Source organism: Hemicordylus capensis, chromosome 1, assembly GCF_027244095.1.
Source record: "Hemicordylus capensis ecotype Gifberg chromosome 1, rHemCap1.1.pri, whole genome shotgun sequence".
NCBI lineage: Eukaryota > Metazoa > Chordata > Lepidosauria > Squamata > Cordylidae > Hemicordylus > Hemicordylus capensis.
Genome location: NC_069657.1, coordinates 313149236 through 313176627, shown reverse-complemented (window position 1 = coordinate 313176627; position 27392 = coordinate 313149236). Strand labels below are relative to the sequence as shown.

The following is a 27392-nucleotide window of genomic DNA, read 5'->3' as shown; positions in this document are numbered from 1 at the left end:
AGACTTCTTTAGTAATACTTTAGATCTTAGAAGTGTAAGAAAAAGATGAAAGAAGTGGCAATATAACAGAGCAGTTTAAAATAATTTTATCATTGAAGTAATGATTTACTGTGATTAATTCTGTTAAAAATAAATATTTATGCTATGTAACTATTGCTATAAATTTTAAATATTTTCCCCACTTTTCTTTTTACTGTCCTGATTTTGAAAACGAGGTGCACTGTTTCGGTTACCTTCATCTGAGTATTTGCCTTCTTTCAGAATGAGGAAATACATATGTCTGTGTGCACATTTAATATGTAACATTAATAAATATATATTTACACAATCAATTTAAAATGAGAATGTTGTATAAGTGCTGTGAAACTTCATCATAAATTTTAATTGTGCTTGGGATATTTCAGAAGCATATTTCAACAACAAATAATAAAAATGTCTTTGCAAGTCAGTGTCAGATTTAATATTGTCAAACAGTCATATACAAAAATGGAATTTTAAAGCGTACTTCATTCACACATAACAGAGATGCTTTTAAAGCTCTAGCAATATAAGTAAATATACACATATTTAAAAATCTTCTTTCACACTGGTAAGAAAAGACATGTTCATCAACGCAAGTTAAAAACTGAATTAGTATCGTAGGCTATTAAAACCAAACATAATGGCCTGGAATATGCATAAATATGTAATATTACATATTAAATATTATCCTGACAATCTTGTTTGTCACAAAGCGCTTTTACTTACATGAATACATTTCAAGCAGGAAGGTCAGCTGATATCTTTAAAAAAGCAATTGAAATGTGTAGAACTTTAATACACTCACTTTAAAAGCATGCTTTTCTAGTAAAAGTTGTTCAAAAACTGAAATGAACCCAAGAGGTTTATTGCTCTATAATAAGGCACCTCACATATTTACACGAGTTAACCGACATTTTCTGTAGACATTGTAACATGACTTTGCAAAGGAAGATCTGCTTTGGTGTCCCTCTAACATTTGATGTCAAGATTGGAGAATCTTGACATAATCATCCATTTCATAACTCTATGGGAGGACAAGCTAGGTATTGTCTTGTAAATCCCAGGACAAGCTAGTCATTTTTTTCTAGTGATTTGCTCCCCTTATGGTAAAGGCCTCTGCATCTACTTCCAAGGAGGGGTCAGCTTTATGTATTTCTGTTTTGAGAAAACAGAGCTGCCCCCTTCTCCACTAAGTGGGGACAGTTCTCACCTTCAAGAGTGCATATAGGCTATGATTACAGAACAATCCTATTAAGCATTGGTAAATTTAGTTGTGCATTGTTTTAAAAGTTTGAGTTAATAGTTGCTACTGTGGTCTCTTGATAAAAGTTACATCACTTGTAAAAAATTTTTAAAAGCAGTGATTGTTCAAAATAGCCATTGGTTAAGTCAAACATGCATTTAATTGCCCTGTTTTTGCATATCTTTTCAAACTAGATTTACAGATGTTAAATCATATGCATATGGTTCCTTCATTTCCCCCAAACGGAGGACATACTACATTCATTAAGAGCCACTTTACTGTTTTAAAATGCCAGGAAATGGAATTTGTGGGTTTTACATGTGACCTAAGCTAAGCTAACTTGGCTGAAGCATCTCGGTGTGAACAAAGAGGTATTATCTACAGTAATTACGATGGGAGACCTTTTATTTCTTGATGTATCCCAGTGTATCATGATTCTGATTGTCCTGCAGATATTGTACAATAACGAACATGCAACCTGTGTAATAGAAATACACTCATTGGAACAGAACCCTGAGAAAAGTAAATAAATTGAAGCAAAAAAAAAAATCACACATTTTAATAGTACCAGTTACAAGAGAAAATGTTTCTTTTTTAAAAATGCAGGCAGAAACAGAAGGAGCTTAAATTCCCCCCCAAATGAAAGACTCTATTTTACCACAATTTAAAAACAATAAATACAATTTGGAGTTTTAAGTGCACGTCATGCCTATGGTCAATTTAAACAACTGAGTTGAAAATGTCTGGTAAATGCTGTGTAAATGTCCTCGAACTTCAATATATTGAAAGGTAATTGCTGGTTTCAAATTAAAATAATATCCGACCCACGCCTATGTGTGTTCAACAGTTCTGGTTGCAGGTCTTCACTTTGTGGCTCTGTTAGGTCCTAGGTGATCTTGTATTAGCTGCTATCATCCTTGTGTACAGTTCTCACTGTTGCCATGTATCCAGAGGCATATCTGGGCATATTTGAGAGGAGTAATTCGAACTGCTACATTGTAATCCTGCTGCTCTCCATTGACATCCACCCACTGATGGCCGGAATAAACAGCAATGATTTTCCGCTTCCACTTCTTCTTGTTTGGCTCTTTAAGGCGGAGATAGATTCCAGATCCGGTAGAGCCAGACTCCGCATCACAATACTGGTAGAAAAGATCACTGGATTCATCAGATATACTACAGAAACGGTAGACCAGTTGGCCAGATCGATCAGCATCATACCCAGAGAAGTGGATCATGCTTCCAGGCATCATTTTGCTAGTTGGACTAATGCCCAGTTCCATGTACTTCTTCTTGTGAGGGCGCTTGAGCTCCAGAATGGCATAATCATAATCCATGGCAACATCTCCAGTTACACCTCTCAACCAGCCTTTGGGGATTTGAGTACTTTTAACTCTGGTCCACTGGAAAGAAGGTTTACGCTCAGATTTCCTCTCATTTAACCCAGATGCCTTTTGTTTTCTGCCAGCCCTACGGCGGGATCCTTGCTTCAGCTGTTTGGCATCCGCATGGTGATCCTCGACTTCCGATATCTCCCTCTTACTCCTCCTGGTGCCCCTGTGTCTCCTGCCACTGCCTTTGGATTTCAGCCTCAGCAACCCTACTCTCAGCTTCCGGCTGCCTTTGATGTAATCTTGACCATCATGCACACAGTGAGCAGCAGTGAGCACGTGCTTTGGGGAAACCAGAATCCCACTGCAACCTGTGGAGATCTTTACGGCTGTGTTAAAAGGGTAGTTGGTCAGAAATCGTGTGTCTGAAATGCTGAATCTGCTGTCAGTGCCATAGACCTGTCTCTTTCTTCTTGACAACACCTTTGTGGTGAAATTTGCAGCGGGGTCAACTTCCATTCCCAGGACATTCACTTCAGTCAGGGTCCGTGTACCATTCTCAAAGACAGTCTCATAGGAGAGCAGCTCCTTCAGGTCAGACAAGTGGGGCGTGGGCAGTCTCCTTTGGCATTCAATGCCACATACGCCACTTAGTTCTAATTTGGCATTTGCTAGGAATTTAGGGCTGTCGAGAGAGACAGTTTTTTCCTTCACAAGCCGTGGTACTTTTTTTAACTGCCAGCTGGAATCTTGTTCTACGTCTGCTTCGTTAATGAGAGTCAATGCAGGAGTGGAAAATAGGAGCAACAACAAAACGTGGCCCATAATGTCTTTGTTTTCTATGAAAGAGAGAGAGAGAAAGAAAGAAAAGAAAAAGTGTCTGTTTAAATACTGCAAAGTTATGCATGCAAGTTTCCATTTAAAAAATGACACAAGCAAGATGATATTTTTGTGTTATGATGAAACACTGCAGTAGTAGCAGCACTCCTGGAGAGACAGTAAACAGAATAGAACAAGACACTTGTACAACCAACAGTGATTTTCTGTTTTTAGATCTTTGCTATTTTAGTCTGCATTTAATTATATAAATATTTAACCACAAGATTCATTCGGCTGTGAAAAGCTAGGAAAAGTCATGAAAATATTTTTCTCTCTGTTCACTCTGCTTTTAACCACAAGGTGGCCTAGTCTTTGGCACAATGGTAAATCTAGGATTAGGTAAAATAAACACTGTGAATATGACTGCAGTAATACATTTAAGAAACAATGCAGAATACTTTAGGAAAAAAACACCTTACTGAAGGTGGCAGAGTTGAGCCAAAGCTACCAATTAAGCTGCAAGAAATGCTACACGGCATTTCTACCTCTGCAAGGACCTAACTTGATGAAACTGAAAATCCACAATTGGATTGTCCATATTTAAGCAATCACAGGTGCCCCCTCAAACACAAGTGGAAAGGGAGTGTGGCACATCAGGATGACGACGAACTCTTCTCCCACTGTGTGGCATGTCTTCTCTAATGGGGAAAATAACACCTTGAAATGTGTGTGATGCACACCAGGAAAATAGTACAGAAGAAATAATTGAACCTTCCATCCCATAATGCCACAGTCCTGATTCAATTTGGTAACCCCTGAAAATGCTTAAAATATATATTTAAAGAGATATGTCAAGGGACATAGGAAGCTGCCATATACTGAGTGAGACCATAGGTCCATCTAGCTCAGTACTGTGACCGGTAGGAGCTCTCCAGGGTTTCAGGCAGAACACTTTCCCAGCCCTACCTGGAGATGCCAGGGACTGAACCTGGGACCTCATGTGCCCCATCCAGTTACATCCTACAGCCCCATCCAATTACAGATCTTCACTTCTTGTCTAGTTCAGTGTATTGGTTGGAGTCTTGAAGTAGGACTAGAGAGAACTGAGTTCAAATCCTCATTCAGCCATGAAACTCACTGGGTGACTCTGGGTCAGTCATTTATCTCTCAGCTTAACCTATCTTACAGGGTTGTTGAGAGGATAAATATAACCATGTACACCACTCTGGACTCCTTGGAGGAAGAGTGGGATATAAAGGTATAAATAAATAAGATTAAAAAATAGATAAACTTAGGACTGACAATTAACCAGAGAGAGAAAATAAGCCTGACATTTTGTCTGTTAGTTTGCTTTTTGCTTTTAGACCAGTTGCCAGAAAAACCAGGGATTAATTGAAGGTATTCAAATGACCGTTCAGGAGGGCGGGCAGAGGGTAAGGCTGTGAAGACTATCCTTTGGACATTGCTGTCACGCTCCCAGATGAGCAGCGCTGCGCCAGGCAGTGCAGAGCTCCAGAGGCCAGGAAGACACTTCCTGGCCTCCAGGTATCCCACAATGCACCACGCACTGAGCACAGAACATTGTGGGATTCCCACAAGGAATGGGTGTTCTAGGCACCCATCTCTGTATCTCCTCAGGCTATGTGCAGCCCGAGGAGGGAGACAACCATGGAGCCCGGGCTAAGGGATCGTTTGCTCCCTTAATCCCAACTAGAAGCCGGGCTAAAACACCAGGCTAGGCAGTGCTGCCCCACTGGAATTGGGGACAATTCCGGCGGTTCTCATGCACAGCCTATCCCAGGCTGGGCTTCCCTAGCCTGGGATAGGCTGCGAGTGAGAACATCCTCATTTTGTCCTCTTGCTCAGCTATTTTAAAAATTTAAAAAATTATTTTGGCTCTATACCTTAGGTAAATATATCTTAGTTTTTGCACTGTGTTTCATCCCAGACTGGAGTCCATTCCTTTACTGGCGATTGTACCTTATCCAGAAGGCTTCATCTCCAGGCCCCACCAGAAACACCCATTATACATATTGTTTGTTTGTTTATTTCGGCCCAAGGCCAGCATATCATTATACATATGGGCTTGGGTTCTATCCTTTCTTAAATCTTGTGATAGAGCTACTATGTTGATATCAAATATTATGGGTACCTGGATGTGCTCTGACAATACATTTGTATAAATTTGATACTTTTGATGGAATCCTGAGGTCAGAATGGATGTTCTGCTTTTGGAAAGCAACATATGGTGAATCCTATATAATAAAACCCTAAGGTACCTGTGTCTGTGTCTCGGTACCTCTGTCCGTGTCTCTTGCAGGTGTTCTGCGCATGCGTGGCGCGCGCGGACGCAGCAACGGAAACTACGCACACAACTGCGTGCGTGCGTAGTTACGGTCTCTGCGTCGTAGGTCCGCGTAGCAACCCATTAAACCTGCAAACATTTCTACACAACTCTTCTAGCGCCCGTTAATGTAACGGGCTTAATGACTAGTGATTTAATATTTATCCCTTACTGGAGGAACAGGGCAATTTTCAACATTTCTGACCTCTTGTCAGGATGTATAGAGCTCATAGAGAGTATACTGTATTCAGTTGAAACAGTGCCTAAAATCTATATGTAGTCCCACTGTTTGTAGCTGAATCCAGCCTGTTCCTTTCTCGAATTCAGTTTTTTTAAACTTTCCCAAGATTTCTCTTCAACAGTTGTACTGGCTTCTGGTATGTTTCCTGGGTTATCACCTTTAAAGCCCTGAATGACTTAGGCCTGGGTTCCTTGAAAGAATGTCTTTCGCTGCAAGATCCCCATCTCTCAGTAAGATCATCAGGAGAGGTCCGTCTTTGGATGCCACCAGTTCATCTTGTGGCCACCTGGGATTGGGTCTTCTCAGTTGTCGCCCCTAGGTTGTGGAACGTGCTCCCCATGAGTAAAAGAAATTAGCATCTTTGGAGGCCTTCAAGAGAGCCCTGAAGACCCGTTTCAGCCTGGCTTTTAATATTTGTTTTTTAATGGTTTTTAAAATGAGTTTTATATTAATTTTAACTGCTTTTATTTTATGTTTATGTTAAAAAATTAAATGTTATGTTAAATTTGTTTCTGTGTTAACCGCCATGAGCCATTCTGGGATGGGCAGTATATAAATGAAATGAAATATTCTACAATAACTTATAGTTTTTCTAAAAGCCAAGCTGCACTTAACTTGAATGTCATTTGTCACTAGTGGTATATGGAATTAAGAACTCTTGTCTACTTTATACTTCCTAAACATCAGATGTTCGCATTCACAAAGCTGCACTGGTAGCTAAGAGTCAAATTAGATTAGGTGTTCTGCTCCCTGAAAGCATTTTTCGTTTCCTGATGGAGCCCCTGCACACAGCAAAGCACAAGTGTCTCATGCTTCAAGGAGCAGGCACACCACACACACATCTCCCCTCCACACTACAAAAGGGGCTAGATAACCAATAAAACTGGGATAGTCAGAAATTAAATTACTTTAACATCCCATGGCAAATCTACAAATTAATTATGGAATTAAGGCAGACCTTCTGCATCTTAGTAGACTGAAAAACATCACCTCTCACCAGCTAAGCCCATGCTTTAAAATATTTACAGCAGCGCTGGCTGCCGTTTAGAGAGCGGAGCTTCATAAATTCAGGGGTATGGAAGCTTCAGACATGTGTTGAAATGGCAGCACCTCTAATTATACCTTCAAAGTCAGGCATTTAAGGACATGCATATGGTTAGACTCTGCCTGTTAGCTATTGTAATTAAAGTGTAGATCAGGATAAATATGTCTCTGTTTTGGCATTACATATTGAAGTTCAAAGAAGGCTGAGTCGACATTACTGGAAAAAATTATTGTACAGCTGGAATTAAAGACTAGAGAAAAGGTGTAAAAGAGACTTGGAATAATAGATGTTCTAAAAGTTAAATGCAATAATGGCTATTATCCAATTAAGCTGGAGTGTCTGGTTTGAAGGGCATGGTTTATTTTTTTAAACAACCTGGGCCATCTGCCTGCAATGCCAAATGTAAAACTGCAGCAGAGCAGTTGATATCTAGAATGATCTAGAAGCTGGGGTAAGCAGTGAAATAGCAATAGCAATAGCACCTACATTTATATACCGCTTTATAGCCAAAGCTCTCTAAGCGGTTTACAATGATTTAGCATATTGCCCCCCAACATTCTGGGTACTCATTTTACCGACCTCGGAAGGATGGAAGGCTGAGTCAACCTTGAGCCCCTGGTCAGGATCGAACTTGTAACCTTCTGGTTACAGGGCAGCAGTTTTACCACTGCGCCACCAGGGGCTGTGGCAAAGTTTGCAGATTACACTAAACTATTTAAAGTATGAAATCCAATACAGATTGTGAGGAGCTCCAAAAGGATCTATCCAAACTGGTGAGTGGGTAACAAAATGGCACAAGTGGATCAATGTTAGCAAATGTAAAGTTCTGGGATCTGAACTGTCAGTGATTGACCAGGACAGAGATCTTGGGGTTGTGTTGGACAGCTCATTGAAAGTGTCACTGAAAGTGCACTCAGTGCACGGCAGTGGTGAAAAAGGCAAAGTCCATGCTCGGGATCATTAGGAAGGGAGTTGAAAATAAAAATGCTAATATTATTATGTCCTTATACAAATCTATGGTGCGGCCACATTTGAAGTACTGTGTACAGTTCTGGTCATGGTATAAAGGAAGACATTGTAGAACTGGAAAAGGTGCAGAAGAGGGCAACCACAATGATCAGGGGCCTAGAGCACCTTCCTTGTGAGGCAAGCCTACAGCATATCGGGCTTTTTAGTTTGGAAAAGAGGTGTCTACAGTTTATAGTGATGTGTTTAGAAAACCAAAGAAACTCCATGTTTGCCCAGAAGACCTCATTCTAACTTAAAGTAACCCCAGCCCAGCTCAGGGACATCACTGCCTCTCATGATTAACGTCATTATCTCTCTCCAGCTAAATTGTATCTATGAAACTTGCTAAGACAGCTAAGCTTCCCACTGTAAGAAAACAGGATTTAACCAAATAAGGAGTAATCACCAGATGAACAATGAATCATTCGCATGCGTACTAGATACTTAGACCACCATTTTATTGCCACGTATACTGTGTCCAGGGTGTCAGCATCATTTAGATTGTCTGTATAAATGTAAGATGCACCTGTAACCAAACTGTAATCAGTTTAAGAGCGTGAGCCTATTGATTACCTGTTGCTGACTGCAGAGCAATAAACCTCAATTAATAATTCCCAAACCCTGTGTCTGACTGACTGGCTAAGCGGACCCAGGAACAAGCCCCATCCACATCAGTAGGATTATGTAGTGAAAGTAGAGAGAGTTGACAGAGATAAATTTCTCTCTCACACACACATCACTAGAACCAGGGGTCATCCCATGAAACTGATTGCCAGGAAATTTAGGACCAACAAAAGGAAGAACTTTTTCACACTGCAAATAATTAATCTTTGGAATTCTCTGCCATGGAATGTGGTGATGGCCACTAGCTTGCACTGCTTTAAAAGGGGCTTAGACATATTCATGGAGGACAGGTCTCAATGGCTACTAATCTGATGCAGTGGCGCTCTTACCCCTGGACTCTGGGGCCAAAGTCCAGGGCCTCCACACCCCCTGGGGTCCCCAAATCCTCATCAGTCTGTCCTGGGTGGTGTGGGAGCCATTGACCCACATTGTGCTGGGTGGCCAAGAATGATTGTGTCCTGTGCCGGGTACTTTAGAGACAGAGTGGGGAGTGGTATGGGCATATGTTATGTGTTGAAATGTTTCTGCTAATTCATATTTTATATAAATATGTTTTATATTTGCATAAATATTGTTTTATATTCTTACAGTCTTGTGAGTTCAGCTGCTGTGTGTGTCCTCAAGAACCCATGTGTTAAAAATACTGCATGTGTCACGGAGTGTATGTGTGAGTAGGGGTGTGTGTGTGTGTGTGTGTGTGTGTGTGTGTGTGTGTGTGTGTGTAAGGGGATGATGCTTTACTTGCAGCAGGCTGGTGGGGTGGCGGTGGCTCCAAAGGCCTTTGGGTCCAGGCACAAAAATCACTTAGGTGCACTTCTGGTCTGGTCTGGCGGCTGTAGACTACTTCTGGCCTTGGAGGCAAGATGCCTCTAAATACCAGATGCAGGGAAGCAACCGCAAGAGAGTGGGGTATGCCTTCAACTCTTGCCTGTGGGCTTCACTGTGTGAAACTAGATGCTGGACTAGATAGGCCTTGGACCTGATCCAGCAGGGCTGTTCTTATGATATCAAAAACATTTTAGAAATGTATCTGTGTAGCAAATCATAGGATATTCATTTACTCGTTTTGTGAATCAGGTTCCCCACAACTTCAGTGCATATATAATCTGATTGGAGAGCAATCCACGTGCGGATACAGGTCTCTTCAGGTGGGCCTTTCCTGCCAATGACCCAAGAGGCAACTGTGCAAATGGGAACACCCACATTCAGTAATTTTTTCAATGAAATTACACCACTAGAGAGAAGGAGAAGCTTTAGTGCTCCCTGCCTGTTCCATATTAGACTGGCTCTGTAAGGGAAGTTCAGATAAAAACCAAGGGGAAGAGCCCATCTTAACAGAGTTTTCTTGCCAGTTTAATGGGAAGTGTGGGTGAAACCAGGAACCACATTCAGTTTCAGAAACCGCTTTCTCTTGCCCTACCTGTGACTCACGGGCTGTGAGCAAGGATCAGTGCAGAACGTGACAGGGAGTCGAAGTTGTAGGCAATAAGTTGCATGCAAGTCAGTTGCAGCAAAAAAAAACTAAACACCACAGTAGACTGTGTTACACTCCAGTCCAGAAAGAGTCAAGAAAATCAAACTTTTATTGATCAGGATAGCCCCAACAGAGACCTAAAGGAGATGAACCACCTTACTCACGGATTTAATATAACTATACTTTGGAGTTGCTGACTTATTTTATTACTGCTCCTTTAAGAGAAGCCAAGTGGCATTCTGGGAGAAGTGCAGCTCTTCTTCTCTTCTTTCCCCAGAATTAAAGGGGCAGTAACATGTCAGTGACAGAGACAATAAGTGAACTCTAAATTAACAGAAGATTCAGGCAGACTCTAATTAAATGATAAGCTGCATATAGAATCACTCAGAGGGATGATATGGGCAGGATATTTTATTATAGCCTAACTGAATAGACTTTAAACAATATATCTTTGACTGACCTGAAATACTGACATGGGAGCTGCTACTTCCATGCTGTTTGGCACCAGCAAACCCTTAGTGCAGTTACCATCTTACATCTTTGCCCTGCCCTTCAAGACAAATATGGAGAAACTGGAATAACCCAACACAGAAGAGCAATAAAGGCAGGCAGAGAACTGAATCTATGATACAAGAGAAAACTGAAGGAATCGGAACTCAGAGAAGAGCAAACTGAGAACAGACTTGATAATAATATGGTAAAAGCTTCCGTAATGAGTGCAAGACCCAGTCACTTCTTGCAGAGGTTAGTTCAGTGTTATCTGGGTTTTTTTCAGCCCTATCTCAAGATAGTAGGGGACCTTCTCCATGCAAAGTGTGTGTTAGAGGAGAGCTGGTCTTGTGGTAGCAAGCATGACTTGTCCCCTTAGCTAAGCAGGGTCCACCCTGGTTGCATATGAATGGGAGACTAGAAGTGTTTGCACTGTAAGATCAATCCATCTCTTAGGGGATGGAGCTGCTCTGGGAAGAGCAGACAGTTCCAAGTTCCCTCCCTGGCAATTCCAACCTAGGGCCGAGAGAGATTCCTGCCTGCAACCTTGGAGAAGCCGCTGCCAGTCTGTGTAGACAATACTGAGACAGATAGAGCTATAGTCTGACAGTACATGGCAGCTTCCTATGATCCTATGGACTAGCTGAGCTTATCCTACCCAGCTCTCAGAAGCCTCCCTGTTTAACTGCATCTCCAGACTTGGAGATCGCACTTTTGCTATGCTCCGGAGCTGCACCGTAATGTGAGCTCCCAGTTTATGTTATACATGAGGTCACTTAGTTGGCAGTGGACTGGTTGCCCCTAGATTTGGGCTGCAAGTAACACAAATTGCAAAGGGGATTAGCTTCACTCCTTCGCTCCCTTTGTCAGGGCCCGGTTACGCAGACTCCAGAATGTGGATGATCTGCAAGCTCTAGTAATAAAAGTCAAGGAGCACAGTGAAAAAATGGGACTACGACTAAATATAAAGAGGACTAAATGACAACGGGCATTGTAACCAGCCTCAAAATAGATAATGAAGACACTGAAGTGATGGATAGCTTCTGCCTTTTAGGATCGACCATCAACAGTAAAGGATCCGGCAGTCAAGAAATATGCCACGGATTAGCATTTGTTAGGGTTGCAATGAAGGCCTTGGAAAGGATATTTAGATGCTGTGACGTGTCTATACCTACAAAGATAAGAATCGTTCGGACAATGGTTTCCCCCATGACACACTATGGATGCGAAAGCTGGACTTTGAGGAAGCAAGACAGAAAAAGTATTGACTAGGCTTGTGCTCGAAACGTTTCGGAGGCCATTATGAAGGTCTCCGAAACATTTTGGCGCTGGGGGCTGTTTTGGCATTTTGGCACCGGCGGGGGTAGCACTTTAAGGGCGGGGGAGGGTGTATTCACTCCTCCCGCCACATTTCCCACGCCGGCGCGCTGTTGTTTTTAAGCCTCTCAGGGTGGCAGCGTTCCTCCCTACCGCCCTGTTTCCCCCGTCGGCCGGAAGTGGCGAGCGTGCGTGTGCCCATCGTGCACGCGCGCGCCTGCCCTTCTGCCGTGTGTGCGCGCACACACACAACGGGTGCATTCGCACTTGCGACTTCTGGCCGACGGGGGAAATGGGGCGGCAGGGAGGAACGCTGCCGCCCTGAGGGGCTTAAAAACAACAGTGCGCCGATGGGGGAAATGCAGCGCGAGGGGTAAGTACACCCTCCCCCGCCCTTAAACTGCTACCCCCGCCGGCGCTGAAGATTTTCGTGCACATCCCTAGTATTGATGCTTTTGAACTTTGGTGCTGGAGAAGACTTTTGAGGATACCATGGACAGCCAGGAAAACAAACAAATGGATCACAGAACAAATCAATCCAGAATTTTCACTCAAGGTACAAATGACCAGGCTCAAACTATCATACCTCAGACACATTGTGCAAAGATCCAGCTCCCTTGAGAAGTCCATAATGCTGGGAAAAGATGAAGGAAAGAGAAGTAGAGGACGACCAGCAGCAAGGTGGATGGACTTGATTAAGACAGCAATGAATGCACCACTGAGAGACCTTAAGGGCCAAGTTGAACTCAGATCATCCTGGAGAGAATCTATCTATGTGGTTGCTAAGTTGACACTGACTTGACGGCACTTAATCAATCAATCAACTCCATGACCCAGTGTGCTCTTCCATATATATCACTGGAGACTCCAATTGCAGAACATCTCAACAAGTGTGTTCCCTTTTCCATCCTATTGGGGACTCCACTGCTACAAGTATTTCCCTTCTCCATTTGGGCAACTTGAGCTGAAATCACTACTGGATCAGTCCGTGTGCCCTTCCAGCTAGTGTCCCTAGCAGGCATAGGGAGCTAAGTCTACCAAGACACCTATCTCATGAGCATCTATCTCTTCACTAACCCCACTAACTCCTTCAACTCTCCTGCTCTCCACTTCATCTCCCTGGAATGGTGCTAGTCTCTAGCTGCCTGGGTCAGATCTTTGTGAGGACAGGTGATATAGCCTCTTGCCTGTCTCCTTCAGGGCTGAATCTATTCCTTTCTCTTATTTCTGAAACCTTATCCCTCTATCTTAAAGTAACTCCAACTCAGGGGCGTAACTATAATAGGGCAAGGGGAGACAGTTGTCTGGGGGTCTACTGCCTTGGGGGCCCCCCAGAGGCAAGTCACATGACTGACTCCCCCAGCTGCGCACCCTCCCAGGCTTCCTTCAGTTGTATTCATCCTCCGAAATTGATGTGAATGTTAAGACCTGGAGCTACCAGAACAGCAGGTCTTTCTCTAGTATCATTAAATGACTTGCATCGTCCACAATTTACAAAACCTTAAAAAAAAAATTTTTAGGATGGTGTTCTATTGCATGCTTTTTGTTACCACTATTCAGCCTCATTTAAGATTTCTTTACTGCATGAGCTGAGCTTCAGTGAGGGGGGGCCCATTTTAAAATCTTGTCTCTGGGCCCACTCCAACCTTGCTATGTCCCTGCTCCAACTCACCTGGGAATTTACACATAATTTGAAATTTTAAGCTAAATAGTCTGTTTTTAAACATATTTGAATTGCTTTTATGTTAGGGCCACCTAGTAACTTAGTCTTACTACTTTTATTATTTTTCTTTCAAGAAACTCCTTTTTGTTAATTAAAGCCTCTCTCTCAGGCCGATATTCTTGAGTTCAGATGCTTGCACAAATTAAAATTGCCTGGAACTGCCTCCCCTTTTGAGATAAATTCCCCACATTCGCCCGAACTGGGGGTGCTTACCAATCACCCCCCGAGGCAGTTTCATCAACACGTGGGCTTTAACACTCAGCTTCTATAGTCTCTCTAGTTCTGTGGGTCAGCTGAGACCCTTACAAATGCAACAGAGTAGTCTACACATTCCAGAAATTCATAGGAACATAGCAGTTCCAACATGTGCCATTGCGATCATGAAGGCTGCTGCCACCCAGAAGCAGCAGCAGGATCTGGGAAATGCCAGGTCAGATGCTACTTCCTCCATTCAGCAGTATCCCTGCGGAGAGTCGGGCTGCTCCACGTGGAACAGTTTGTAAACTTCTGAGCTGGCCTTATGTCTTTCCACCAGAGAGCTCCTTTACGACTGGAGGTATTAATAGCTTCTCTTGCCACAGAAGATGTCTACAGTAAAACAAGCAAAGTGTTGTGGCTCTTTGAAGCCATCCCTAACACAGCCACAAAGACCACATCAGCTTCTTGAATTACATTTTGGTTTGTTGTTAAATATATGTTCCCTACTACAGCAAACTCAGAAAGGGAGCTTATAATTAACCTCTGTCTATTTGGCATGTGTGATGCAATGGAGATCAGATGATGTTCCATCAAAAATGGGACATAAACCAACTCAGAGACTGGTATGCTATTAGTGCTAGTAAATATTTAGTAATTTACTGTTATCAAATACTTAAAGCTATCTATGGAGCCTCGGAGACTTATAGTCTGAGCATCATCTGGAAACTCTGCAAGACATTTCTATTCCCTCTAGGCTTGAGGATGGAGTGAAGTTAAACTAAGAGCAGGCTGCAAGCACTTATTAGTTTAACTTAAGCAATTCAACTGATGTCAACCATAATGACATTTTTTAGAATTATTTTTCAATCTATTTCAACTGAAGCCTGGATGAATTATGAAATAAACAACATAGCTTTCCAACTCTGTTTTGATTTTCCTTGCAGCTTAAACAGTTGCACATATGCTTGTGATGCAGCCACTAGGTGGCAGAAAAATCTAGACATCTAATAATGTTTTTAATCATTACAACCCTTAAAAGGTTGCATCTCTATGCTTGTTTTTTAATGCAAACAGTGCTTCATTTAGAATCTGAAGTTCAAGAATGCTGCACTGGCATATAGACCAGTAGAGCATGTAGCCATAGCTCAGTGATGGAGGACATGCTCTGCATGCACAGGCCCCCAGATACAGACCCTGGTACCTCCAGTGAGACAAGACTGGGAAATCCCCTTGCCTGGGGGCTTGGAGAACTGCCAGCTGTAGTTAACAGACCATAGGAGAGCCAACAAACTGAAGCTCAAGACAGAGGTACTGCTGGTGGGGTGTTCATCTGCCTGGGGAAACTGTGTCAACTCTGTTCTTGACAGGTGCACTCTCTCCTAAAGGATCAAGTTCACATTTTGGGTTTTCTCCTAGATCCAGTGTTGTCACTGGAGTCCTAGGTCTCTGTGTCATGGAACACCTTTCACCAGCGGCGGCTGAGGCTTGTGAGGCTTGGGCTGTAACCCTTCCGAGGCAGGAACATCATGGTTAACCATGTTCTAAGAACCACCAGAATAGAACACTGTTAATGCTCAACGGCGCAACTTTACTTTTTGATGTGTTGTACAAAACTAGTAATAATAATAACAGACAATACTGGTCTCAGTGGGGCCAGTTATCGGATTCAGGGAAGTGCAGCGTCTGTTTCTTGTTTCCATATATTTTCTCGTTGCTGTTCCATTTGCCTCTTATTGTAAGCCATTTGTCACACTCCAGGGGTGGGGGGGAGGTGTGTTCCTGGCCCTTTTTGACTCCAAAATCCTGGGGTGAGAAGAGAACAGCCAAGTTCAGGCTCAGGGTAAGCCAGGGGAGGAGGTTACTTCATCACCTTAGTCCTCCTCTTGGCTCATTACGTCCAGCTGGTTCCCTCTCCAGGGAAACTCTGGCTCCCACACTCAAGTGCAGCCCTCATCATTGGCTGCCTTGGCTTTAAATGCCCTAGTACAGAGCTGACAGGGCTCAAAGCCTACTCCAGGCCCCTCCCCTCCATGGAATCACTTCCTGACTCTCCCAACAGGGTGGACCCACCAGAGCTGTTCCCTGCAGTTCTCCCTGCTTTGCCTGCTCAACCCCGCCGGGACACGACAGGTCTGGAACCATCTCACCCCCTCTCCCTCTGGGGGAAGACAGAAGCCCCAAAGGAGGGACACTGCACTCCCCACATGCCCCGCCAGACTCCATGGGGCTGGGCAGGCAACCAGGTAACGCGGAATCCTGACACCATCCTTGGCAGGAAAGTTACCATTTTTCCTTTCCATAAAGTACTTAATACACATGTGTGTGATATAAGCAATTACGAAAAACCTGTCTTTGATATTTCGAACAGACAATGCTACTATAGGGTCACCCCGCATAATACTTTCCCTGTAGTTGATTTTGAATTTCCAAACACTACCACCTCAAGTTCAATGAAACAGCTTTCTGAGGGCAGATCTCTTCTGCCACAAATGTCTGAATGAACTGCACAGTGTAAGGGTAGGGAAAACCCTGCACTCAGCCAAATGAGTTGCATGCACGATGCTCACTCAGTCCAAAAACCCACATGGTGAGCATAGGTGATGTACATCAAACATCACCTCTGAGTCCAGGCACTCACTACGCCTGCCCACAATAGTTTGCTAGTGCCACCAAGTTCAGTGGGGGCTTGATGACTGCAGTTCTGGAATGGAAGGCATATAACTAAAATCTTGCACACATTTCACCAATACATTAAAAACATTGGTTTCAAAGAGATTTAAATGTGCATTATTATTGGCTGACATCCTCTGGAGCCCTCCCTGACACCATGAGACACCACATCTAGTTTGACCCTTAACTGCATTAAAATCTTCAACTTGATTCACTCTTGAATCAACCATGTGAGGGCTCCCCCCACTGCCCCCAGTAAAGCCACTCTAGCATATCTGACTTGTTATAAATGCATCCCCCATCAATTCCCATGCCTAAAAGTCCAACCTCAATTCCATGCAACCCAACTTTTTCATGTAATTCAAATCTTCCCAATTGCCCAAAAGGAACAATTTGTAACCTTTATGCCATCCAGAATATATTCAAAAAATTCAGAACTTGACCAGCCTCCTTCCATAGTGAGTCTGAGAATATAACGATTTCCCCCTGCAACTTTGTTACCTGCCTACTTACCCCACTGCGATCCCCAAAAGGCCAGTCAACAGTTGACACAAGGAAATTGAGTTGCATGCACTAGAGCTCTGGTATAAAGTTAAGTTAGGTGTGCCGTCAAGTTGGTGTTGACTCCTGGCGACCACAGAGCCATGCGGTTTTCTTGGTAGAATACAGAAGGGGTTTACCATTGCCTCCTCCCACACAGTATGAGATGGTGCCTTTCAGCATCTTCCTATATCACTGCTGCCCGATATAGGTGTTTCCCATACTCTGGGAAACATACCAGCGGGGATTCGAACTGGCAACCTCTGGCTTGCTAGTCATATCATTTTCCCACTGCCTTTGTGGCCGAGGATGATGGGAGTTGTAGTCTGAGAACATCTGGGGGCCCAAGGTTAAGAAACCCTGTTTTAGTCTGTATGTGTTGTTTTGGCCATTGGCCGTAAATAGATACTTTATTTATTTATATATACTAGATCTATCTATCTAGTCTGTATATGTAATTCTAGTACTTCTTCTAGGTCCTTTGTAGGTGATGTCTAGCATCTCACAGGCTTTCAAGGAAGTTACATTTCTCCCCTCCCCTTAAGTTCCAAGTATGATAGATCTGTGTGAGGCTAAAATGGTGGGTCACAGTCACCAGTGAGCCACAGGAGCTTTGTCCATGGGTTGTCAGTATCTTGTGGGAGAATCTACAGAGAGGGTAAAGGGGAGAAGACTGCTACTGGACCTTGATGATGCAATTGACAAATGGCTCCCAAAGGAAGACAGATTTCCACTACTGCGTCTCCAAAAAAGCTCAACATCACTGCAAGGAGAGAAAGAGTTACTGTTGGCAAAGAAATTGTTTTTTCTGTTGCTGGTGATGGCTTGATTGAGTTCTTAAGGTTAATGCTGTCAGCACTAATCCCCTTACACCTGGCAATGTAAGAAGACCTGTGGAGTCTTTAAGGCAATTTGTCTTCAAAAACTACTCCACCTTGGCCCACTATGAATAACAAAAGGATATATTTTCTGTAGAGTGATAAATTCTTTATGATCCCAGTGCAGTGACTCATTTGTAGATAATTATCAGCTTTGCCTATTACAAAAAGGACACAACACGCCACAAACGAACTTTCTTTTGAGTACTGTGTGACTTCAAGAACAACATAACCTTATCCCAAGCATCACCACCTAAGCAGCACAGACATAAATATTATCTAGCAAGAAAGCTGAAATGGTTGGAAATTGGCTTTAACAACTTGAATGATTCATTTTGCTTTATACTAAGCAAAAGATCAAGAAACCACAACTCTTTTCAACGAAGGGCTCTGAGGAAGTGCATAGCCTCAAGTTAAGGGGTCCCCCTCTCAACTAATCAAAATCATTATCATTTTTATTTAAGTGTAACCACTTTTTAGGGCTTACTTGAAAGGAGGGGGCTCCTTTCAACTTTTCCTCCTCTTTCTATTGAGCTCATTTCATTTATTTAAACAAGGCTTCTGAGGCTGAAAATCAAATAAGTAACTTTAGTAAAGAGACTTTTGTGATTCCAGCACACAGCTTGTCAGTACCAGAAGAGGCAATCTGGATAAAATTAGTGTCAGTTTTCCAAAAAGGAAAAGGCATGGTAGTGCAAAAACTTTGTGGCCGGTTCTGAATTTAAAAGGGGATTGTTCCAAAGTAGCAAAACCTCTTGCAGTGACAAAACTACAGAATTTCAGCATAGTTTCAAATCAAACTTTGCTAGATGTGCAATACCAAGGGTGTAAAGAACAAAAGTCTCCCCACAAACCCCATATCATAAGTGAGTATATATACAACCCATTCAAGCCTGCTTCTTTCTTCAGACTAAATGCATTTATTTTTAGTTTACACTCTTCTGCTCTTAGCAGTCATAAAGATGCTCTCCGTTCTTAGAATGCTGTCCAGCACCTCTTAGACATAACAGAAAGATGTCAAGTCCAGAGTGACTAGTCATATTCATGTCAAATTCTGTTGAGTTTTAGAAGGGTGGTTTCAAGTCTGCCTGGGAGCTACGGAGGTCAAAAGCTCGATCCTATGCATGTTTACTCGCAATTCCAACCCCAGAAAGCACGCATGGGATTGCAGCCTCAATATTTTGCAGATTTGCAACTTCATAGCACACGTTTTGATCCACTAAAGGCAAAGAGAGCTTTTTACAAAATACATCAATGCATTTCGTTATTAACGTCAATAAAATCCAGGCGTCAATAAAGCTCAGGCTGCAAACTGAATTTCATCTGAATCAGTGGAAACAACATGCATGCCTAACGAAGAAACTGTGCAATCCTAAACTAGTTTACTCCGAAGTAAGACCCACTGACTTAGTCCAGTCAGTGGGTAAGTAAGCTTAGGATTGCAGCGTTAGAAGAAACAAGGCAGGGTTCGTGTCTCCAGACAAGCAATTCGCCGCCGTCGGTTTTGAGGTGTTAAAGAGCAGCAACTACTCGTCCCTGAAAGTTTGGGTCATCATACCTCATGCAATTGATCCACCGCCTCTGCGCTGCGCCAGCTAAGCCTGGAGTGGTCCAGTGTTAAAAATCCTTGTCTTGGATGCCTTTAAATCAGCCAGACGCCCAATGCGTGAGGAATGAGAGAGTCTCGCAGTTCAGCCTGACAGAGCTAGAGGGCGGTGGCGGCAGCGGCAACGGCAACCTCTGAGGCTTGCAGAAAGGCTACTGCAGCAGGCGCAGGGAGAGCCGCCAGGGTCTTTCCCCAGCCGGGTGGGCGGGGAAGGGACGCGCGCGCGCCAAAGAAAAGGAGGGGGAAGAAAGGCCGCCCCGAGGAAGGCGAGAGGTGCGGCAGACGCTGCTGCGGTCGGGGGCTGCCTGCCCTGGGGGGAGACTGGACTCATGGGGTACATTCCTGTCATAGCGACCAGTTGCTAGGGCAGGAAAGGCGAGTCCCGCCTTTTGCCGCGTCCGTGGGGAGCTCATGCTCGTTCCATGTGCATTTCGCCTGCGAAATGGGATGGGGGAGGGGCTAATTTAATTACACCCCCCCGCGCGCCCCAATGTCTAATTTTGTGTGAGGCCAAGGTTCATATGAAGAGTCAGCGCTCCGCTCTTGGCTGCGCTGAAGATTTACATTGAAAGAAGCAGCAGCAGCAGCAGCGGGCGGCATCTAGACTAAGTTACTCATGACTAAGTCGTAGTAGCCCTGTTGAATTAATGGCACTTAAGTTAGTAATTTGTCTCATTGATTTCAATGATGTTTAGTCCCGAGGACTGATGACTAGTCCCCATGACTAGTTTGGATGCTGTGCAGTGATTTCTTGTGACTTTTTTTTTTTTTTAAAGTGGCGGTATTATGAACAAGTGGGGCTGCCGACCATAAAAAACCTAGCCTTCCTTGTGCCGTTAACAGCAACTTAATCTGTAGCGATCAACAAGCTAAGTTGTTACGCTACTGATGTCTGTAGACTCAAGCTGCTGTGAAAGGCAGAGCCTGGTATAAGGCATGCATTTTGAAAGCAAAGGATTTGTGCTTTTGGCATGCATAAGTACAGAAGCCTATTGCCTTGCTTGTGTTGTAACAATAATAACTTATTATGCACAACTAGTGAATTGGTTATAATAGCTACTTCGAAGGATCCCTAAGTCATCTAATGGTGCAACGAGGAAGTAACTTGCCTAGGAAGCAAGAGGTTGCCGGTTCGAGTCCCCACTGGTATGGGAAACAGACAGCAGCAATTTAGTAAGATGCCCCACTGGTATGGGAAGCAGGCAGCAGCAATTTAGTGAGATGCTGAAAGGCATCATCTCATACTGTGCGGAAGATGGCAATGGTAAACCCCTCCTACCAAAGAAAACAGGGCTCTGTGGTCGCCGGGAGTCAACACCGACTCAATGGCACAACTTTAAGGATCCCTAGCAAGTACTTTCCCTCCACTCCCTTTCCCTCAATTGAACGACTGGAGATTTGGAGGGAGCCATTAGGACTTTATTTCAGTGAAAGTCTTCACAAGCTATTTTTTAATATCAGAGACCAAACTCAGCCTTGGACAGAGATGGGAATGAAGAGTGCTTTTTCCTCACTACCCGCAGTCCACAAATGGGTACCTACATAACATGTGAAAAATGGCAAACTGGCTAGCATATTCATTGCAGGTGCTGTTCAATATGACTGTTTGAGTCCGAATGCCGCCTTGAAAACAAATGCTTTACTTGGACTGCTGCAGATGAATTCTAACCACGTCTGTAGTTATTCTTGATTCCAAACCCACCCACCTGCCCCCATTCCTGGGATATTGGCTGACATTCAGACTAACCCTGCACCAACTTGCCAGAGTTTTTTTTTTTTGTAAGGGCAGGGAGATTTTTAGCAATCCCACTTTTCTTCTGAAACCACCTCAGCCTCCTGAAACTGTGTCCCTGAGGGTCTCCCAACCCAGCCTAGGGTTAGTCTGGATGCCAGCTAATGTTTTATCCCATATTAACAGCTCTATGCATGACACAAATAAATACACTTTTTAAATGTGTTGTGTATGGGGAGCCAGCGTGGTGTAGTGGCTAGAGTGCTGGACTAGGACCGGGGAGACCGGAGGTCAAATCCCCATTCAGCCATGAAACTAGCTGGGTGACTCTGGGCCAGTCCCTTCTCTCTCAGCCTAACCTACTTCACAGGGTTGTTGTGAGGAGAAACTTAAGTATGCAGTACACCACTCTGGGCTCCTTGGAGGAAGAGCGGGATATGAAATGTAAATATATATATATAATGACCTCAAATAACCATTTGCTAGCTTTCTTATGTCTAATGCATAAAGAGCCTGGAACCCTTTAATCAGTAAGTTCCACCCCTTGCCCTTTATTTTGCATATCCTAGGGCTGAGCCCTAGCACTGAGTAGGGTTCTGCCACTGAGCCCTGGTTCAAATTAAGCCTTGCTTATGTATATTATATTACAATTATGTCCCATCTTTTTTTCATCATGAAACTCAAGGTGGTACATATGGGGTTCCCAGGTGGTCATGCATCCAGGCAGTAACCAGACCTCGATCTGCTTATCTTCAGCAAAGTAGCTGTATAATGTGTGCTCAGATCATGCTGTGGTACCTGTGGCTGCTGTTTTATTTTAAATATATTCCCCACCCAAACACAATGTTTTATCAGTGTTGATTGTGTTTTCACAACACGCCCTAGGTTGATTTTATTCTCATATTCAGTTTCAGGTCAATTTCATATGAGTCTTCAAGGAAGCCTGAGCCACTTTTGTTTCTGTTGTCCAAGAAGGCAGTGAGGTCATTCACACAATCAAAAACTGTTCTACCCGGGTTTGGGAGCTGTGTGTGCTCTCCAAGTTTTTGGTTTTGTGGAAGCAAGATAAGAGGGAAACCTGGGTAGAAGTGATTGTGTGAAAGCAAGGTAGGAGAAAAAGCTACCCAGGTTGGGAGCTCACTCGGCCACCAAGCCCAGTCAGAACACAGTTTTTGATTGTGTGTATGACCTCAATATGTGTCAAGCAACAAAACATTTGCTATAAAGAGATTCCAAACTAAACAGAAAGAGAAAAGCAAACATGTTAAATAAGTGGTTGTGTTTTGGAAGTATCTGTGGTTGTGGTTACTGAAATGTTTTTAGTTAATTTTTTTTACTGGTGATACAAGTTTTTAATGAGTCATTCTTTCAGGTCCAGATAAGATCTTATACTTGTATTTGAGACTAATAAGATTCATGTAAATTTCTATTAAAAGTGATTGTGAATTGATAACAAAATATACATATCGCCTTTACAGAAGCACATGTACAGATTTCTCCATTCAGGAGGGCTATACTGTATACCAGACACATGGAAGAGGTGTTTGCTTGGTTTGTGATCTGGTTAATTGCCAAAGCTACAGAGTGGGGCAATTATCTGGGAACTGAAGAGTAAGGCTGGAGCAGGGTACTGGAGCAGGGCTGGCATCAGGAATTGGAGAGGAAGGCTGAAGCAGCAACTGGAACAAGAGTGGAGGCAGGGACTTGAGGGATAGGATTTCCAGGGAGCTTCCCTGGGTAAGCTGTTGTACTGTGAGGGTCTGGATGCAAGTGAAGAGTTGATACAGGAGCAGGAAGCAACTCCCCTTCCTGGAGTTAATTTGCCTACGCTGGATTCCTTCTCCTCTTGAACATAACTACTGGAAGGGAGGGCAGCTTAGATCTGGTTGCATTGTTGTTCTTGGGGTCCCCAGGGGTGCCTGGGGGCCTGGACTGGGATACAGGTTGGGGGGGCAGGTGGGAGGGGGAGAGCATTGGATCCTTCAACTTCTCAAGTTGTTCCTGTGTTGATGGCATTGGCTCTGGTTGTTCCTTCAGGAGTGATCATTGTCATTGCCATACCTCCTCCTGAGGATGCTTAGATTCTGTTAAAAGTGTGTGTGTGGGTGGGAGGGGGGTGTTGTCAGAGGAAGGTCGCATTGCATATGTGGGTAAGATCCATTTGGTTCTAAGAAGCCATGCCAGTTACTGGTTTTATCTTATCTTGGATATGCTCTTAGTGTCGGTAATCAGATATCTGGGTTACAGCTTCCAATGAGGTTGCTTGCAGAGATGGTGTTCACCTTGTTATGGATTCTGATTCAGTTGATTCCTGCTCTAGTCTCCTTTTGAAAATTTTATGTTGAAGAATGGCCACTTTTAAGGTCTGCAGCAGCAAGTTAAAAATCTGAACATCTCCAAAGGCCTTAATTGAGGCAAAGATTCTTTGAAATAACTTTGCTGTGTTGGTTAACATTGCTAGGAAGTTGTTGTCACCTGTTACTGCTATTGTGAACACTCACCAGCTGACATCCAAACTAATGAAAGTGCTGGTATAGTGATGCTGACTGTGTGCTATGGAGGGGAGGCAATATTTTTAAGTGGTTAGTTTGACTGCTTCGACCAACCTCTGTAGGGGTGGTGGACCAATTAGAATGGTCCACCCCCAAAAGCTTAAGGATCCACTCAGTTTCCAGGCAGCCCTTGGGGAATTTCCAGTGTCCAGAACTGGTGACTCTGTCGAGGCCCTGGTGAACCTCTGGAATGTGGAGACAGCCCGGGCTATTGACATGGTTGCACCTGAATGCTTTCTCTGGCTTGGTGGACCACTGGGCCTTGTTCTGCTCCTTGGTTATCATTGGAGCTTAGGGCAATGAAACAACTCAGACCGTGGCTAGAATGATGCTGGAGGAAGACCCGGAATGAATCTGAGTGAATATGGGCTAGAGTCCATTTTAGGGACTAATCTGTGGCAGTGGGAGAAATGTTTTCTCTCTGCCTCCATTGCATCTGCCCAGTGTAGGCCAGTGGAGCTGTTTTGTGTGGCAAAGTCACTGCTTCACACAGGCTTCCGTGTTACTGGGAATAACTATCAGCAGCCTGCTGTGACCAGTTTGCTTGTCACTTTTCAGATAAAGTTGCTCACATTTGGACTCCAGGATTTTGGCAGTTCCAGGAGACGGTCGGATTGTGATGGATTTGGTCAGATTATGTTGGATTCTTTTCAGTTAGTGCAGCCTGAAGAAGTGGACAAGATTCTAGGACAGTGTGCCAGCAACATCATACGCTCTGGACCCTTGCCCTTCATGGCTAGTAAAATCTGCCAGGGATGGAACAGGTAGGGGGTTGAAACAATTTATTAATGCTTCACTAAGAGAGAAGAAGATGCCATTGAGCCTCAAGCAGGCGGTGGTAAGACCACTATTTAAAAAGCCCGTCGTTTCTTGGGGGAAGGTTCCAAGTGGTGCTGGGAGACTTCTGCTCGACTCTCTGGCCTCTGGCCTTTGGAGTCCCACAAGGCTCAGTATGGTCCCCCATGCTGTTTAACATCTACATGAAATCTCTGGGAGAGCTCATCAGGAGGTCTGAACTGAAGTGACATCAGTATGCAGATGACACTCGGCTCTACCTTTCTCTGACATCAGATCCTAGGGCAGCAGTGGATGTAGTGATATGGGGGCTGGAGACAGTGATGGGGCTGGATGTGGGCAGGCAAACAGGTTAAATCCAGATAGGGTGATTCAACCAGCTCTGGATAGAGTTGTACTCCTCTTGAAAGAGGAAGTGGGCAGCTTGGGGGTGTTGCTGGACTTGACTCTGCTTTTAAAGAGCCCCTGGTGGCGCAGTGGTAAAACTGCTGCCCTGTAACTAGAAGGTTACAAGTTCAATCCTGACCAGGGGCTCAAGGTTGACTCAGCCTTCCATCCTTCCGAGGTTGGTAAAATGAGTACCCAGAATGTTGGGGGCAATATGCTAAATCATTGTAAACCGCTTAGAGAGCTCCGGCTATAGAGCGGTATATAAATGTAAGTGCTATTGCTATTGCTATTGTTATTGCTATTGCTAAATGGTCAGGTGGAGATGATGGCCAGGGTTGCCTTTGCACAGCTTTGCCTAAGGTGCCAGCTGTGTCCCTTTCTTGAGAAAGCAGATCTGGTCATGGTTACCTATGCTTTAGTCACATCATGTTTGGAGTACTGCAATGTGCTTTATGGGGCTGCCCCTGTAGAATATTTGGAAACTTCAGTTGGTGCAGAATGCAGCTGCTGGGGTTCTCTCTCGCTTGGAGCATATAACACCTATTTTGAAAGAGCTGCGCTGGCTGTTAATATGTTCCCGTATCCAATTCAGGGTGCTGGTTATTACCTTTAAAGCCTTTAATGGTTTGGAACCTGGATACCTGAAGGACTGCCTGCTCCCAAGGGTTTCTACCTGCCCACCAAGTCAACAGAGGGGCCTTTGCTTCATGTGCTGACGTTGAGACAGGCTAAATTGTTGTGCACACGAGACAGGGACTTCCCTGTTGTTGTCCCCAGGCTCTGGAATGTTCTCCCAGTGAACATCTGCTATTTGATATCTGTGGCTGTTTTTAAAAAAACAATTAAATATCTTTTTATTTGTTCAGCCCTTTGGGGCTGCCAGGTCTCTCAGCTCTCCTGCTTCTATTTGTCTTTTTTAATGGTTGGGGTGTGTGTGTGTGTGTGTGTGTGAGCGCTTTTACTGTTTAACTGCTTTTGTGGGTTTAAATGTGATTTTTATGGTGTTTTATTGTATTTTAACTTTTGTAAACCTCCTTGGGATGCCTTATGAATTGCCAGGGCCAGATGGCATCCACCCAAGAATTCTAATCTGAAGGAACTCAAATGTGAAATTGCTGCTCTCCTAGTAAAAATATGTAACTTGTCCCTACATTCAGGGTCTATTCAAGAGGACTGGAGGGTAGTTCAAAAAGGGGAGAACCGGGAAATTACAGATTGGTTAGTTTAACTTCTGTGCTGGATAAATGGATGGAAAGCATACTTAAGGACAAAATAGTTAAACATATAGAAGAACAGGCCTTGCTGAAAGAGAACCAACATGGCTTCTGCAGGGGCAAGTCTTGCTTCACTAACGTTTTGGGGTTATTTGAGAGTGTCAACAGGCATATGGATAAAAGTGATACGGTTCCCCACCAAAGGCTCTGGAGTAAACTTAGTAGTCATGGGATAAGGGAACAGGTTCATGTGTGGATTGGTAATTGGGCAAAGATGCACCTTTTTAACGTGGCAATTCTCTTTATTTAGCAGGGGAAGAATTACATGCCCTATCTACCCCCAGCACAGTACCTCCAGTGACTGCTGCTGGTGTCTATCTTACATTTCTTTTTAGATTGTGAGCCCTATGGGGACAGGGATCCATCATATTTATTTATTATTTTTCTATGTAAACCGCTTTGGAAATTTTTGTTGAAAAACGGTATATAAATATTTGTTGTTGTAACTGGTTGAAGGACAGGAAACAGAGGGTAGGGATCAATGGACAGTTTTCAGAGTGAAGGGAGGTAAGAAGTGGGGTAAGCAATGAAGTGGGCAAATTTGCAGATGGCATTAAACTATTTAGGGTAGTGAAATCCAAAACAGATTGTGAAAAGGTTCAAAACGATATCTCCAAACTGGGCGAGAGGGTGACAAAATGGCAAATGCGGTTCGATGTAAGCAAGTGTAAAGTGTTGCATATTGGGGCAACAAAACAAAAGAAGCTTCACATATACACTGATGGGGTTTGACTGACCAGGAGAGGGATCTTGGGTTTGTGGTGGGCAGCTCGTTGAAAGTGTCGACACAGTGTGTGGCAGCTGTGAAAAAGGCTAGTTCCATGAAAGGGATAATTAGGAAGGGGACTGAAAATTAAATAAATATTATAATGCCCTTATACAAATCTGTGGTGTGGTCACATTTGGAGTACTTTCTGCAGTTCTGGTCACCATATCTTAAGAAGGACACTGCAGAACTGGAAAGGTGCAGAAGAGGGCAACCAAGATGATCAGGGGCCTAGAGCACCTCCCTTATGAGGCAAGGCTACAGCATCTGGGGCTTTTCAGTGTGGAAAAGCGGCGACTACAGGGGAACATG

The 27392-nt window shown here is 43.7% G+C and overlaps 2 protein-coding genes across 4 annotated transcripts in view; one reads left to right on the top strand and one right to left on the bottom strand.

The window, feature by feature from the left end:
• Positions 1-435: 435 nt before the first annotated feature.
• PRSS35 (serine protease 35) lies at positions 436-20032 on the bottom strand. Of its 2 annotated transcripts, XR_008314173.1 has the most exons (3): positions 19524-20032; positions 17773-17850; positions 15445-15680 (listed from the first exon to the last, which is right to left on the bottom strand). XR_008314173.1 is itself a non-coding variant. In XM_053287124.1 (2 exons), the coding sequence occupies exon 2, from the start codon at positions 3418-3420 to the stop codon at positions 2176-2178; it is 1245 nt and encodes a 414-aa protein (XP_053143099.1). In that variant the 5' UTR covers positions 3421-3434; positions 19524-20022; the 3' UTR covers positions 436-2175. The 2 variants fall into 2 exon arrangements, 1 of the variants encoding a protein (XP_053143099.1); XM_053287124.1 differs by lacking the exons at positions 15445-15680; positions 17773-17850 and adding an exon at positions 436-3434 and having other exon boundaries at positions 19524-20022.
• ME1 (malic enzyme 1) overlaps positions 19742-27392 on the top strand; it is a 309975-nt gene continuing 302324 nt past the window's right edge. The window contains exon 1 of one of the 2 annotated variants that reach the window (XM_053287114.1): positions 19742-19844. The gene's annotated coding sequence lies outside the window, so the exon portion shown is untranslated. Of the gene's footprint in view, positions 19906-27392 lie in introns of both variants that reach the window. The other variant, XM_053287115.1, reaches the window with a different exon arrangement.

Excerpts from the sequence above, each read along its gene's own strand:
- PRSS35 (XM_053287124.1), bottom strand. The coding sequence starts at position 3,420 with ATGGGCCACGTTTTGTTGTTGCTCCTATTTTCCACTCCTGCATTGACT.